The 13,834-nt window shown below is 48.6% G+C and overlaps 8 protein-coding genes across 8 annotated transcripts; 4 read left to right on the forward strand and 4 right to left on the reverse strand.

Annotated features, from left to right (window-relative positions):
• Positions 1 to 2,425: 2,425 nt before the first annotated feature.
• On the reverse strand, positions 2,426 to 3,371 carry N7529_003036 (uncharacterized protein; the record flags this gene model as incomplete). The annotated part of the gene is made up of 2 exons (XM_057238563.1): positions 2,426 to 2,968; positions 3,024 to 3,371. 2 exons carry the CDS (start codon positions 3,369 to 3,371, stop codon positions 2,426 to 2,428), a joined length of 891 nt encoding a protein of 296 aa, XP_057101174.1.
• Positions 3,372 to 3,525: 154 nt separating this feature from the next.
• Positions 3,526 to 4,521, forward strand: N7529_003037 (1-(5-phosphoribosyl)-5- ((5-phosphoribosylamino)methylideneamino)imidazole-4-carboxamide isomerase HIS6; the record flags this gene model as incomplete). Its single annotated transcript, XM_057238564.1, has 3 exons — positions 3,526 to 3,825; positions 3,991 to 4,177; positions 4,238 to 4,521. 3 exons carry the CDS (start codon positions 3,526 to 3,528, stop codon positions 4,519 to 4,521), a joined length of 771 nt encoding a protein of 256 aa, XP_057101175.1.
• Positions 4,522 to 4,784: 263 nt separating this feature from the next.
• On the forward strand, positions 4,785 to 5,216 carry N7529_003038 (uncharacterized protein; the record flags this gene model as incomplete). Its single annotated transcript, XM_057238565.1, has 3 exons — positions 4,785 to 4,822; positions 4,887 to 4,944; positions 5,061 to 5,216. 3 exons carry the CDS (start codon positions 4,785 to 4,787, stop codon positions 5,214 to 5,216), a joined length of 252 nt encoding a protein of 83 aa, XP_057101176.1.
• Positions 5,217 to 5,861: 645 nt separating this feature from the next.
• N7529_003039 (Elongator subunit ELP3) lies at positions 5,862 to 7,643 on the reverse strand (the record flags this gene model as incomplete). The annotated part of the gene is made up of 2 exons (XM_057238566.1): positions 5,862 to 7,285; positions 7,343 to 7,643. 2 exons carry the CDS (start codon positions 7,641 to 7,643, stop codon positions 5,862 to 5,864), a joined length of 1,725 nt encoding a protein of 574 aa, XP_057101177.1.
• Positions 7,644 to 7,926: 283 nt separating this feature from the next.
• N7529_003040 (uncharacterized protein) lies at positions 7,927 to 8,808 on the forward strand (the record flags this gene model as incomplete). Its single annotated transcript, XM_057238567.1, has 6 exons — positions 7,927 to 8,087; positions 8,157 to 8,185; positions 8,239 to 8,365; positions 8,428 to 8,490; positions 8,565 to 8,590; positions 8,654 to 8,808. 6 exons carry the CDS (start codon positions 7,927 to 7,929, stop codon positions 8,806 to 8,808), a joined length of 561 nt encoding a protein of 186 aa, XP_057101178.1.
• Positions 8,809 to 8,829: 21 nt separating this feature from the next.
• On the forward strand, positions 8,830 to 9,309 carry N7529_003041 (Succinyl-CoA ligase alpha subunit; the record flags this gene model as incomplete). Its single annotated transcript, XM_057238568.1, has 1 exon — positions 8,830 to 9,309. One exon carries the CDS (start codon positions 8,830 to 8,832, stop codon positions 9,307 to 9,309), a length of 480 nt encoding a protein of 159 aa, XP_057101179.1.
• A 1,199-nt stretch (positions 9,310 to 10,508) lies between these two features.
• N7529_003042 (putative isochorismatase family hydrolase) lies at positions 10,509 to 11,192 on the reverse strand (the record flags this gene model as incomplete). Its single annotated transcript, XM_057238569.1, has 1 exon — positions 10,509 to 11,192. One exon carries the CDS (start codon positions 11,190 to 11,192, stop codon positions 10,509 to 10,511), a length of 684 nt encoding a protein of 227 aa, XP_057101180.1.
• A 465-nt stretch (positions 11,193 to 11,657) lies between these two features.
• N7529_003043 (glycoside hydrolase family 32 protein) lies at positions 11,658 to 13,325 on the reverse strand (the record flags this gene model as incomplete). Its single annotated transcript, XM_057238570.1, has 2 exons — positions 11,658 to 12,890; positions 12,954 to 13,325. The coding sequence occupies 2 exons, from the start codon at positions 13,323 to 13,325 to the stop codon at positions 11,658 to 11,660; spliced, it is 1,605 nt and encodes a 534-aa protein (XP_057101181.1).
• Between the last annotated feature and the right edge of the window lie 509 nt (positions 13,326 to 13,834).

Raw genomic sequence — 13,834 nt, forward strand, 5'->3', positions numbered from 1 at the left:
GGCGGGTGAACCATCCTTCCTTGGGTAGTCAGGTGTAGAAGGATTAGAATTGTTAAGGCAAAAAATATTGACTAGGCAAGGTTGAAGATGTCTCACAAAAGTATGTTGCAATATGGACAAAGACTATTCCTTGAGGAATAAACCTATTCCTCAATTGCACTGCTTATATACAGGAGGGGGCAAACCCCTGACTTAGCGAGTCATGCAGCTGCTTTCCAGGGCAGAATCGATATGCAATCGGTGCCATACCGCCCTGGTCTGACATCTCGATTAGGCCGTAACACTAAGCTAAAAAAATTTCTCCAAGATATCCTAAGATAGGGTCAGTATCAGTATACGGCGGGGCCGATCACCCCTAGGGACGAGATCTGTCTCCGTTTTCACCTCTACCACCCAGTCTGCAAAGTTCTTACCTATATCACCCACACTCACCTAGCGTAAAGCAGTCACCGCTCTAGTATAGTAGGGCTTCACAAAGTGTTAACCATGCTGATATACTGGGGCTTAAATGCGGCCAGTAGTCGGTGGGTGCCGTGTTCAATCTTGCTCAGTCTCGCAAAACGATAGCGAGTCCCCTAATAGTCGAGTTTAGACTAGTTAACACTAGGCCAAATATAGAGAAAGCTATAATAGTAAAGCGTATCCAAACTATATTCCGGGTAGGAGAGTTTGTTATTATGAGTAGGCTATGTTGAAGCCATTTAGGTGGTGCCTTGATTTAAATTTCATATAATGGTAGAGTTAAAGATAAGCAGTATCACAGAAGGTCCGTCAAAGTCCCTTGGCATATTTTATATATGCTCTGTAGCGTCTGTGAGCGGAGCGTCCTATCCAGATCCAGGCAACACCTAGTGCACCTGAAGAGGCTTTGCATTTTTCGTTACCACTTTATCACAGAAATTTATGGTCCCGCACTAGAAGTATTGGACTTCCTAGGACCAGAACTTATGTCTCCTGGGTGCAAAAGTGCCCTAGGAGATACATCGTGGCTCCTAGAGCTCCTAGGAGCGATCGCGAGCAGCAAAGCGCTTATCATCGGAGGAAGTGAAACAAAAAAGAAGCATGTTGTGAGCCAGCCGCAGCATTCAGGGTTGCTCATGGTCGCTCAGGGAGCAGCTCAGGGCGGTGGGGGACTAACTCAGGTTTTGGCTCCGGGAGCCCGAGGCGGCAGTGTTACCGTCACCTATATTGCTAATACAGTTATAAGACTTGGCAGCGTATTTTAACCAAGGTAAATTACGGTATCAAGACTGGTACAGGAATATTGTTATCCCGAATATGTTCCAAATAGGGTCTAGCGCTTCTTGGCAGTTGGGCTAAATAGTCACTCAAAGAGTGTAGGGGTTGCACCAGTTTCGGGACGTACTGTACTATCAAACTATGATAGTAGAATTTAAGTAATTATCTTGTTTTTCCTTTTTTACCCCTCGGGTCTTCTTAGGTGCGGATGTATATATATCAAACCTTGGCTCGGGTGCGCCGCTTCAGATAACGAATTCAGAAAGCATGAAGAAAGAGGATCGATGTAGCTAGTGTTGTGAGACTGTTTACATGTCATCGTATCTATTATATCCTATACCTAGGTACTATTTCATCTCCTACGAGGTTAAGTTGTTCATAGGTTCAAGTTCATATGGTTCTTACCTTTCGCCTTCCAAACAATTGATCCCTGACACCAATATCATGATGGCATACAATATATAAATATCTTCCATTCCCAAAGGATAATTTATTGAAACATTTTTTGATGATGCCTTGCGATGTGCTATAATTATCTAGGTATTCGCATATGCTAGGTAAAAGCCAAATTTTTGTTTAAATCAATAATTTTGTGCAAGAATGTGTTATTAATATCAACTGAGAGCTATATACATTTGTCAAGCCACAACTAAACAGAAAGCTTCTCTCAGAGCCCAGCTGCCTGCCTTTGTGACCGTATGAGATGTGCAGGGCAAGCATAGGCTCCACATCGTGGATTTCCATTCATCTTGATGATAACGTCGTTCGCATATTGCACGAACTTCCAAAGCTTTGACTTTGACCAAATTTTCATGCACAGACTGATCAGAATCTTGACGACACGGAAGTCACCCCGACGACCAAAACATGGGTATCGGTGTTTCAGAATAGATGTACCACGCCCCAACCAGTGATAAGGTCACGGGGGCGATGGTGGGTGAGATTCAAGAAGTGGTTTCTGGGTCACCAGCTGAGCGAGGCGAGACACACCACGTATAGTATAGAGGTCGAGATTAAAGCGGTGGCTCAAGCCCCATGAGGGATTGCGAGTGGGATCGTGCGTGGTGCTCATGGATAATCCCATTTGCTTCTCTCTCTTATTTTAGAGGAGCATAGATGAAATGACACACAAGCGATTGAATGAGTTCAAGCATGGAAAAAGGCCCATTCTTAGGGATCGCTTTGCTTAGCGCTTGCCGCCCCTGGATTTGGGCTTGCCTTTTCCCCTTCCACCCATCATACGGCGCCCGGAAGCCTGAACATTTGCAATGTCTTGCTTGTTAAGGTTCAAAGTGCCTCCAGAGAACTTGCCGACGGAGGCTCCACCAATACCGCGCTCTCGTCGCCCATTGTTGCTCGATTTGGATACTTTGTTGGGCTTTTCGAGAATGATGCCGTTCTCCTTGGCCTCACGGCGGCGCTTGTCTTCTTTTGTTGCAGCCTTGGCCTTGATGCCTCGTCGGTGTGCAGTTGGCATTTTGTTTTGTGCATACAGCGAATCTTTAGCACCGAGTGATTGCATGCGCAGATCCAAAGCCTTGAGGCGGTTTTTTCCAGTGGGGGCAAGGTCATCGGCAGAGTCGAGTAGGTGGGACTCTGTGAGGAGTCGCTGCAATGCAAGATCGTGCCTCAGGTTCATCACATCATGGGTGTCTTCCTCTTCTTCCTTCTTGGATGTAGGTTCGGGATTGGCGTTGGGCTTATCCACAGAGGACAAAACTTTTCCACTCTGCAATGTATTGTGTTAATAACGAAACAGTACGTAATTGTGACCGATCACGTACCATGAACGCTTTCCAGGTCTTCTTGTCCATCCTGTCTTCCGGCGCAGCGCGTGCATCTTTATGCTCAACCACCTCGACTTGGTTGCTTTCTTCACTTATATCGGACATCCCATCCCAATCGCCCTCCGACCCGGAAATGTCGGAGTCATCATCTTCTTCATCCTCGTCATCATTGGAATTTGAGGTTTTGGCAGCCTTGGCGGTAGGAGCTGGCAAATCGAGAGGCTCGAATTGCGCTTCGAATAGTTTGCGGAATACGTCCTGCGCATTGTCCACGGAGGGAGGTGTCTCTTCTTTAGCCTTAGGCTTGGAAACCACGGTGGTCTCTCTCTTGCGTTTTAACACCATTGTGAGTATGTGAATCAAATTATAGAATAAAAACAGTCGCGGCTCGGCCCAAGAAGTTTTTCGACCCCAAGATCATCATCACGTGCGATAAGAACGATAAGCCCCTCGACTCACACAGCGTCACCGAATAAACTGATCTTCAATTCGCCAGAAAATGACCAAATTCAAGCCGTGCATTGACCTACATTCAGGTCAGGTCAAGCAGATTGTGGGTGGTACCCTCAGCCAGGTAGCTGCAGACTTGAAGACCAATTACGTATCCACACTTCCGGCTAGCTACTATGCCGGACTTTATCAAAAGCATGATTTGCGCGGCGGACATGTCGTGAAGCTTGGACCAGGCAATGAAGAGGCCGCTCAGGAAGCATTGAAGACATGGCCGGGTGGGCTGCAAGTGGCTGGAGGCATTACAGATAAAAATGCGCAATACTGGATCGACCAAGGCGCAGACAAGGTAAGCTGGACTTTGTACAATTGAGTTTTCCTTGATTTCGATCGCACTTGGTCGAGAATTCAACGTCAATATTTTGATATGTATTTGCGTGGATTCCTGTTTGCTTGCGCTGCGTCATAGTCAATGTCGAATGCTGCGATGCTAATCTTGGAATGCGGGATACAGGTGATCATTACTTCATTCCTCTTCCCAGAGGGCAAGTTCTCTCTTGAGCGGCTTCAGTCTGTACTCTCAGCCCTGGGTGGTGACAAGTCCAAGCTGGTTTTGGACTTGAGCTGCCGCAGGAAAGACGATACCTGGTTTGTCGCGATGGACCGCTGGCAAACCATCACGGAGATGGAGATCAACCAGGGTAAGACTTTCCAGTACTTACCTCGCTTTTGTCAATTCTTGATTTGTTGACTTTTTATAGAATCTATCTCTTTCCTTGAACCATATTGTGCTGAGTTCTTGATTCACGCTGCAGATGTAGAGGGCCTGCAACAAGGCGTCGACGAAGAACTGGTCTCGAGACTGGCTGAATGGTGTACCATCCCCGTGACTTATGCAGGTGGTGCACGTCATTTACAAGATCTAGAAAAGGTTCACACAAGTAGCAAGGGAAGAGTGGATTTGACGATTGGCAGTGCACTAGACATCTTTGGTGGCTCTGGGGTGACGTTTGATGAGTGCATTGAATGGAACAAGACACATTAAAATAGAATAAACATGACGATTAAATAAAATGAATACACAAAAGATCTTGAAAGCATACAAGTCGAACAAGGGAGAACAGAGGTGGCAGTTCGGGTCTGGGCTTGTCCGAAAGCGGCTTAGGGGCTTCTATCAACTGAAGGTCCGCCCGCCTCCGTATCTCGAGACTTCAACCTCAACTGTACTAGCCGTGCGCCTCTTTTGTCTTCAACGCCTTCGTTCCGATTAATCTGCTCTGGAACTGTTCTCTATCTCCCATCGCCAAAATGAAGCCCGTCGTCTCCGCCTTGAACGCCTGGTCATGGTACGTTCCACCCCGGATGATTTGCATCGAGTTTCGTCATTCTAACACATCACTTGTCGGACAGTGTCATTATCTCCCTTTTCGCAATCGTCATCCTCTCAGTTCTCGGCTCACTGTACGGTGTATGTTCCCCCGATCACTCTCATCGAACTATCAACCCGCCCAAAGACCCGTTGTCTAGGCATACGTAATATCCATGAATGGGGACCAGGCGCTAACAAGAAATTCTTGGATACAGAGCAACAACACTTCATTCACCGGCTCAGAAGGCGAACCAGAAGATGGCCCCGCAGTTGCTGCTTCTATTTATACCGCTGTGATCGTTTACGCTGTTCGTCGCTCCCCCTCTCATTATCGGATGGGATTAGCTGTTGCACGAGGAATCAGTTACTGACAATTTGCTATTTTCTTCGATTTACAGGGATTTTTCGTTTTCTGCGGTCTCCAGGCTTACCTTCACATGCGAGACAGCAGGGGAGGCGCTATATCGCTGCATTGAAATTACTATTTGCTTTTAATCGTTGTTCTAACGACACCACTATCGGTCGATTTCCAGTTCTTTGGGCTTATATCTCGGGGCTTTTTATGGGTACAACATGGTCTGGACTTATTGGATGGAAGGTGCTTCAAGGCCGAGAGGCAGCTTTTACTAGCACTGAGCCATCAACCATCCATGTCTACACCATGCAATAGACCTGGATTCTTTCATCTTGCCAGCGAGCGAGGTCAGTCTTCACTTCAAAGGCGTTGCGGGGCAGGATTCCCAGTAATTTTTTTTTTTTGCTAGAGGACAAAGATGGCAGAACTGTGAATTGTACATAGACCAATCTCAGAATTATTGTCAGCTCTCTGATATCTTGATAAGTCCTTTGAGTGCATTTGAAGAAATATAAAACTTGGTATAGACATTCAATCATTTGTCCTTCATTGAAAATGAAGACAGCTTTTTTTAGTTAGACCGCCAACGCCAGTGGATGCAGAACCAGATACTGAGCTCTCAAAGCCAGTTGTTTGTTTTTATTTGGGTCATCAAATTCCTTTACTCCTCATCTTCCCACGGGTCCAGCATCTTGGACATGTAGGGACCGTCGAGGGTATATCCGAGACGAGCATAGTAGTTGCGCACACCAACACCAGAGATAACACTAATCTTGCGACTACCGTGTTCCTCACGGGCAATGCGTTCCGCCTCCTCCATTAACAGGGTTCCGAAACCACGGTGCTGGAATTTGCGCGCATCACGTCCGTGAAGCGGGACGGCCGAACCATAGACGTGCAGCTCGCGGACGATACTCGTCTGCTGGCCGGTGAACTCAGGACGGAAGGTGTGGGTGTCACTACACTTGCGCAGACGAAGCAAACCAATGAGAATGTCCTGCTTGGGGTCTTCATAAGCCAAGAAGGTCTCCCAGCCACCGTTAGCAGCGTAGTCACGGCGGATCAACTCGATTTGCGATGGGCGGATCTTGTTCTTGACCTCGTTGATTCCGACCTCTCGGGTGCGAACGTCACGGCAGGTTGTACCGAAGTCCTTCATGCGTGCCAGCGCCAGCTCGCGCAAGTTACCGTTCTCCACACCAGAGGTAACCAGAGGCATGGGAATATCACGCTGGACTCGGTAGATACGGGTCCATGGGGGAACAAGAGCGAGGATACGTGCGACGAGGTCAATAAGTGCGTTGGGGGTATAATTCTTGTAACGGCCGGTACGCCACAGCTCGTAGAGACCGGTGCCTCGGATGACAAGTGTGGGGTATAGCTTGAGGCCGTCGGTACGGAAGTTGGGGTTCTCGAAGTACTCTTGGAACTGGAAAAGGTCACGCTCCATTCCGACATTTGGCAAATCGGGCATCATGTGGCTGACAACCTTGAAGCCGGCATCCTTGGCGAGTTTGAAAGTCTCAGCTACCGCCGCGACAGTGTGACCGCGGTTGGTATCTCTTGCAACATCCTCGTATAGACTCTGCACGCCAATTTCCAACCGCGTGCATCCGTATCGAAGCATGCTGTCCAGATGTGTATCCAAACAGTAATCCGGTCGCGTCTCGATTGTGATACCCACGCACTTCACATTACTCATTTCGCCGGCCTGCACGGCCTCATCGACATTGTCCGTTTGGTATCCGCTCAGTGCGTTGTGAAGCTGCGAGATGAAGCTGTCGCGATAATCTTCCGGAAGCGACATGAAAGTTCCACCCATGATAATGTATTCCACTTTGTCGACGCTGTGGCCGAGAGATTTGATTTGGTCCACACGTCCTCGCGCCTGCTCAAATGGATCGTAACGAGCGCGGATCGCGCGCATAGAAGTTGGTTCATATCCAGTGTAGGACTGAGTCGAATATTCGAAGTCGGAGTCTGGGCCACCAGGGCAGTAGACACAAATGTTACCGGTATAGGCGATATGGGGACAACGGTGGGGTTTGCACATAACCGCCACCACAGCGATACCAGATGAGGTTCCTAAAAATGAGGAATTAGCAAAGATTCAAGGCTCCCACCTGAGAAATGTACACGCACGAATGGGTTTCGCAATCAATTTTGGCAGGATATATTTTTTGTAGTGTTCTGGTACTGCGGCGATGATCGCCGTGAGTGGCGGTTGAGAAGACAAGCAGTGCTTGCTCGAAAAGGTACCGCGCAACTTGTTCAGGTTCAAATCCTTCTTGGGCTTTGTCGAGTCCCTTTGCGACTCATAATCTTGAATGAGAGCATTCGCAATGTCTGAACATGCTCGCATGAACCGTTCGTTCTCTGGCACCGATTTTGCGTTCTTTTTGGCGGCCCTTTTAGTCTGCTGTGTCATAGTCATAGTAGCCATGATGAAATCAGAACTGACGCCCTCAGGCGAAAGGTCAAAGAGTGATTTAAGAGGTATTAAATAGCTAAGTCAATAGCTACTTGTAGTGGGGGTTCGATGATTAGATAGAAAAAAAATGTTGTAGTCGCCGAGGCCTTTGGCCGAACTCTCTCGGGTCCGCTTAAGTAAAATAATTAGTCCCGAGCGAAAACTCCCGGGCGCGCATCCCGAATTATCCTTGCTTCACCCCGATTTTCTCTCTTCCGCTATCACCTCTCCTCTCCTCTCTTACACATTTGCAGTCATGCAGGCCTTCCGCCGTAACACAGTCTCGGCCCTTCGCAATGTTGGCGCCACCCAGCGTCGGACTCAGGCCACCTCTGCCTACGCCAGCACTGTGAACAACCTTAAGATCAACAAGGACACCCGTGTTCTGTTCCAGGGTTTCACTGGAAAGCAGGGAACGTGAGTGCAAAATCCGCGATGTCCCTGAAATTTTGACGCGCAGTGGGCTGATATTTGACCTCGAAACAGCTTCCACGCTGAGCAGGCCATCGCCTACGGTAAATCTTGCTCTCGATATGATCGCAACGAAATAATAGCTTACACAGGACAGGCACCAATGTCGTCGGTGGTACCAACCCCAAGAAGGCCGGCTCTATCCACCTTGACCGTCCCGTTTTCGCCAACGTCAGCGATGCCGTGAAGGAGACCGGTGCCACTGCCTCCGCCATCTTCGTTCCGTATGATTCTTCAATTCCTGCGAGATAATAGAATATCAGATAGCAGTGCTAACTGTACACAGCCCCCCTCTTGCCGCTGCCGGTATTGAGGAGGCCATCGCCGCTGAGATGGGTCTCGTTGTTTGGTACGTGTCCAGACATTGAACTTTTTTACCCCCTGCAAAGAGCTTTAACTGACGGTTTTTGTTTCATCTAACAGCATTACTGAGGGTATCCCCCAGCACGGTACGAATCTCCCGGACAACTTGTACAGCTTGGAAAGCGCGCGAGCTAATTGATCGTATATAGACATGGTCCGCATCACCGACATCCTCAAGACCCAGAACAAGACTCGCTTGGTCGGCCCTAACTGCCCTGGTATCATCGCTCCGGTATGCTCCCCCCCCAAACAACGATTGACGATCATTTTGAACGTGCCCGATATTCATACAAACCGTCTATAGGGTCAATGTAAGATCGGTATCATGCCCGGCTTCATCCACAAGCGCGGTCGTGTCGGTATCGTCTCCCGCTCCGGTACCCTGACCTACGAGGCCGTCAACCAGACTACCATGGCCGGCCTTGGTCAGTCCCTTGTTGTCGGTATCGGTGGTGACCCCTTCTCCGGCACCAGCTTCATCGACTGCCTCAAGGTCTTCCTCGAGGACCCCGAGACCGACGGTATCATCATGATCGGTGAGATTGGTGGTTCCGCCGAGGAGGATGCCGCCGAGTACTTCAAGGCCAACAACATCCACAACAAGCCCGCTGTCTCCTTCATTGCCGGTATCTCCGCTCCCCCCGGCCGCCGCATGGGTCACGCCGGTGCCATCGTCAGCGGTGGTAAGGGTGGTGCCGACTCCAAGATCGCCGCTCTCACCGACGCTGGTGTCATTGTCGAGCGCAGCCCTGCTTCCCTCGGCAAGACCCTGCTTGCCGAGTTCGTCAAGCGCGACCTTGTCTAAAATTGTCGCTGATTTCGATGCATCCTGTGTCTTGTTTTCCGGGTTCATATGGTTAAGACTGGGGATTTGAGGTATATCTGCCATTTATACTGTGGGGTTTTATGGGCTGTTCCTTATAGGCTGCTCCTGTATTCTTTTTCTCCTTTGTGTTAGAGACCCTCGAAGTAATTATGTTCTTGTAACTTTTACTGTGTGCTGCTTCTGAGTAAATGGTAAAATATGAGTATGTGACGCATGTGACGCAATATGCACAGCTACTGCTATTCCTTCAAAGTCCACGACCGAGACTTTTTAGACGGTGCTTCCGTCACTGTCCATGTTGAGCGGTCCTCCGACACATCCCAATATCGTGCATCAACATAATAAAACACATGCGCCCAGTGTTCAGCCTCTTCGTGGGTGATCAGATCAGGTTCTATGAAAACCATCCCGGCCCATCGTTCATTGATACGAGCCACTGCCTCCGCCCTCGAGCGTCCAAACTTTTGTATTTCCGAACTTAATTCTTGAAGAAACTGGTAAAGTGCTTGGTCTGTAGTCACCAAGAACTCCGAGTTTTGTACAACTTGAACTTGGGTCGACTAGATATTGGTCAATATAGGGCTTTCAGCGCAGAGGGTGGGCACTCTTGCCTGCTCGCTGCATTCCGTAGACAATGAACCGCTGCCATGGATATATTCTAGCTTGCATATTTCGGGAGTACTGCAATGTTGGTTCGACATTGTTATTGCTGAAATTTTGTCTCTTATGCCCCGGCATGAGCTGGTTAAGTACGGTTGCAATACGAGATGCGGCGAGCATAGCCTCAATAACTACTCCACTAGGACAACAGCTGGATCTGCAATATGATGTCTAAAGCTTGTGCACTTGATTAATAGATCACTTTGTTTGAGAGGAAGATGCCTAGGTGGTGACGTTTTCGGGATCGTTTTATCTAGAAATGTTAGGTATGTTATCTGGTGCTTTGATCATTCACCGTCTTGTCGTATAGCAATACACATCAGCTATTTACCAGTGATGCACTATATGAGTACACCTCTGTGGGGCCTAAGACTGCCTAAAAGTAGACTCAGTCCTTGGAAGATTGAATATACTTGTTGTGTTCATGAAAAACCAGATAAACAAACCAATTGAATCTAAGATATGAAATGAATACTTCCAAGAGTCGCTAACCATCACTGTGTACCTAGATGCAAAGACTATATCTTCTCCAACGCCTTGACAACCTCTTCAGTTTTTAATACATCGGCAAATTCACCCTCCAAGGTAGCCAAAGAAACCTTATGAATGATCTCCGCATCGATACCCCCTTTCCCAAAGGTGGCAGTCGCATCATCAACAAGTACAATACGACCCTTCTCAACATTCAGCTCATTCTCATGCGTCCCGTCGGACCTCAGCCGGACCGGCCCATCCCCGGGATACCGATCCACAACTCCCAAGTTAGCAGCCATGCGCGTGGTGGTCGATACACAATGATCAGTCGTCAATCCAGCAATGATGAGCTGGCGGAATCCCTTTTCACGCACATGGGCCTCAAGCCCTGTCCCAATGAAAGAGGAATTGACGGTCTTCCAAAACACAGCCTCCGAGCCATCCGCGGCTGGCGCCGCGAAGTCTAGAGGGCGGATGCCCTGTTCTGGGTGTAAAGGGTGCAGTGGAGACTTCGGGGACGTGGAGGAGTGGAAAACATGGATTACTTCCAGCGGAGTCGAAGATGATGATTTTGCAGCTCTGAATGCCGAGAGAAGTGCTTGGGTGTTGGTTTCATATTGCGGGTTGGACCGCGAAGGGCCCCAATGGGAGAGCGTTGATGGATTGGTGAGGCCCTGTTGGTTGTCGATCAGGATCAGCGCGGTGGGAAGGGAGAAGTCCAATGCCATTTTGAGCGGGATTTTGATTTCTTGGCTTGATGGATTTGGGAATGAATTGTTCGAGTGATGTTGGAAATATCAAGGGAATTTTCTTCTGCGAGGCTGTTCGTGACTCACCTCCTGGGCACCCCGCTACGCTCGGTAATCAACTATGGCATGACTAGTCTGTCAAACCCCTGCAACGTTGTCTCTACGGGTAATTGTTGGCTGTTGTCTAGCTTGGTATACTTCATAGTTATTTAGAACTACATTTTTCTTTCGTGGATCTTCGTTTAAGCTTTCTGATGCGGATACACTATGTATGGAATAGTGATGTGAAGGAATGATGGAGAATCGTGATGTTCTGAGATCTCCGAAGAAAAAGCTCTCTAGCTATAGCTAGGAAGGCGTGAAAAAACATAGATAAGCAAACATGCGAATGCGCAAATAAGCAAGTGTTGCTATATCCATCACTTTTTCCTCTTATTCGCTATCTCAGTACCATGTCGAACTCATCCCGTTGATTTGAAGCCTCACATCCCGCGTCACTCCATGTGTGGAAATAATTCGCGCTTCAGTTGCATTTCCCTCTGGAAATATCTGGGCAGTCAAAGCAACCTCTCCCTGACCCCCCAAGACCTCCACACTAGACCAGTCCACAAAGACTTGCAGGTTAACACGTTTTTCCGAGTCTGCGGACAGCGGTGCATGATACAAACTACCGAATGTTTTGTCAAACGATACTATCCCAGAGCGTTGTCGATCAACGAAGACCTCCTTGCTGGTAAAATTGTACCCGATAAGCGTTTCTTGCTCGAAATCGGAGCTGGCGCGAACAGCTATGGCAAAAGTTGATGCCAAAGAGTCATTGGAGTCATGATCCGAAAAGCTCAAGTCGATCTTGAATGCCTTCCCCGGGGAGCCAAGCCTAGTTGATCCTTCTGATACAGATTTCCAGAAGTGCTTCCCACTCTGGTGATTGACAACACCCCGCCAGCTCTGATGAGGTTGTTGAAGCAGAGTGACTTTCTCGTCAACCATCTTCAACGACAACTGACGAGGGATAGACATTGCACTTCGCCATGGGTCTGTCGGGATCTTCGCACCGTACTGCCAGTTATTCATCCACCCGATCTGAACCACGTCACCTCCAGAGAGTCCATTGTAACTGGCCGCGGCATAGAAGTCCGGACCCCAATCCATCCAATTGGCGGTGCTATTACCTGCGTATACGCTAGCGGGATCAGCCTTGAAGCTCGTTCCGTCGAAGTCGCCGATGAAATATTGCGTGCCTGAACCGACCGTGCCGGGTGGCCCGCCAGGATTGAGTCCCAGAACCAAGACCCATTTCGTGGCTGATGGGTGTCCCTGGACTGGAATTTTGAGCAGATTGGGACATTCCCATACGCCGCCTACTGCATTGTAAGGCCCGAATTCGCTAGCAAGAGACCATTCTTTGAGATTGGCTGAAGTCCAGATTAGGAGTTTGTGGGCTGAGGCCAAAGCTGTGACAGCAACCCATTTCTGTGTATCTTCGTGCCAGAATACGAAGGGATCCCGGAAGTTTGGAAATTCCGCTTCGTATGGGGAGGGTGGATTGTGGATCACAGGGTTCTCAGCGTCGTATGTTGTCCAGGTCTCGCCCTCGTCGAGACTGTAGGCGATGGACTGGGATTGCTGTTCTGCACGAACGTGTTTCCCGCTTGGGAGCGTTTGAGAAATTGGGTACTTTATAAAAAATATTTGTTAGTCTCCATGAGTGATGAAATGAAACGAGCCATGCGATCATACGGAAGACGTATACATGGCGACCAAAGGGATTTTTCCATCAGCCCCGAAGCCACTTGTGTTGTTCACATCTGCTACTGCACTTCCTGAGAAATACATTTCGGTGATAGTGTCGGGATATCCACGAGCAAGTAGAGCGACGGGACGCTCTTCCCAGTGGGCCAAGTCTCTACTCGTTGCATGGCCCCACGACATGTTCCCCCATTCGATTCCACCTGGGTTATATTGGAAGAAGAGATGATAGGTGTTATTATAGTATAGGAGCCCGTTAGGGTCATTCATCCAATTGCTCTTGGGGGAGAAATGATATTGAGGGCGGAATGGTTCGGTATAGATGAGGCCGGATGCCGACCCGGCGAGAAGACCTAGGGCCATAGTAAGGAATAAGCCCATGATTCATTTGAGTGAACTCTGTACTCTGTATGCACAAGAAACAAATTCTATCAGTATCTCAATATTTATATGCGAGGGAATCCCCCATCCCACATTTCATACATCGTTACATACCCCACGGGGAATCCACTGCTCTGCAAATCTTCGGAGAAATACAACTCTCTCGCCCCACATCCTGGTCGACGTAGCAAAAGAACCTGCATGCCCGGGGCTAAGTCGCTGAAACTCAGAAGTAATCTCGGAGTTCAAGACATTCCCTGTCTTATTCGGGCCGTAGCTTTGACACCCCGCACATACCATGGGGTATGTGCACGTAGATTATGATGTTATTGAAGGAACCGGAAAGTGTGACTCCACAGCAAACAAGATGTGATGGAATGAGGGGTTTCTATCATTGAGACACCGTAGATTTCGGTTTCATGAGACTTGATACTTGATTCTGTTGCTATAGGGTCCAGAGACTTGGATACCTGGGAGGCAAAATGGCCTCT

Source organism: Penicillium soppii, assembly GCF_028829465.1.
Source record: "Penicillium soppii strain IBT 18220 chromosome Unknown utg000003l, whole genome shotgun sequence".
Classification (NCBI taxonomy): Eukaryota; Fungi; Ascomycota; class Eurotiomycetes; order Eurotiales; family Aspergillaceae; genus Penicillium; species Penicillium soppii.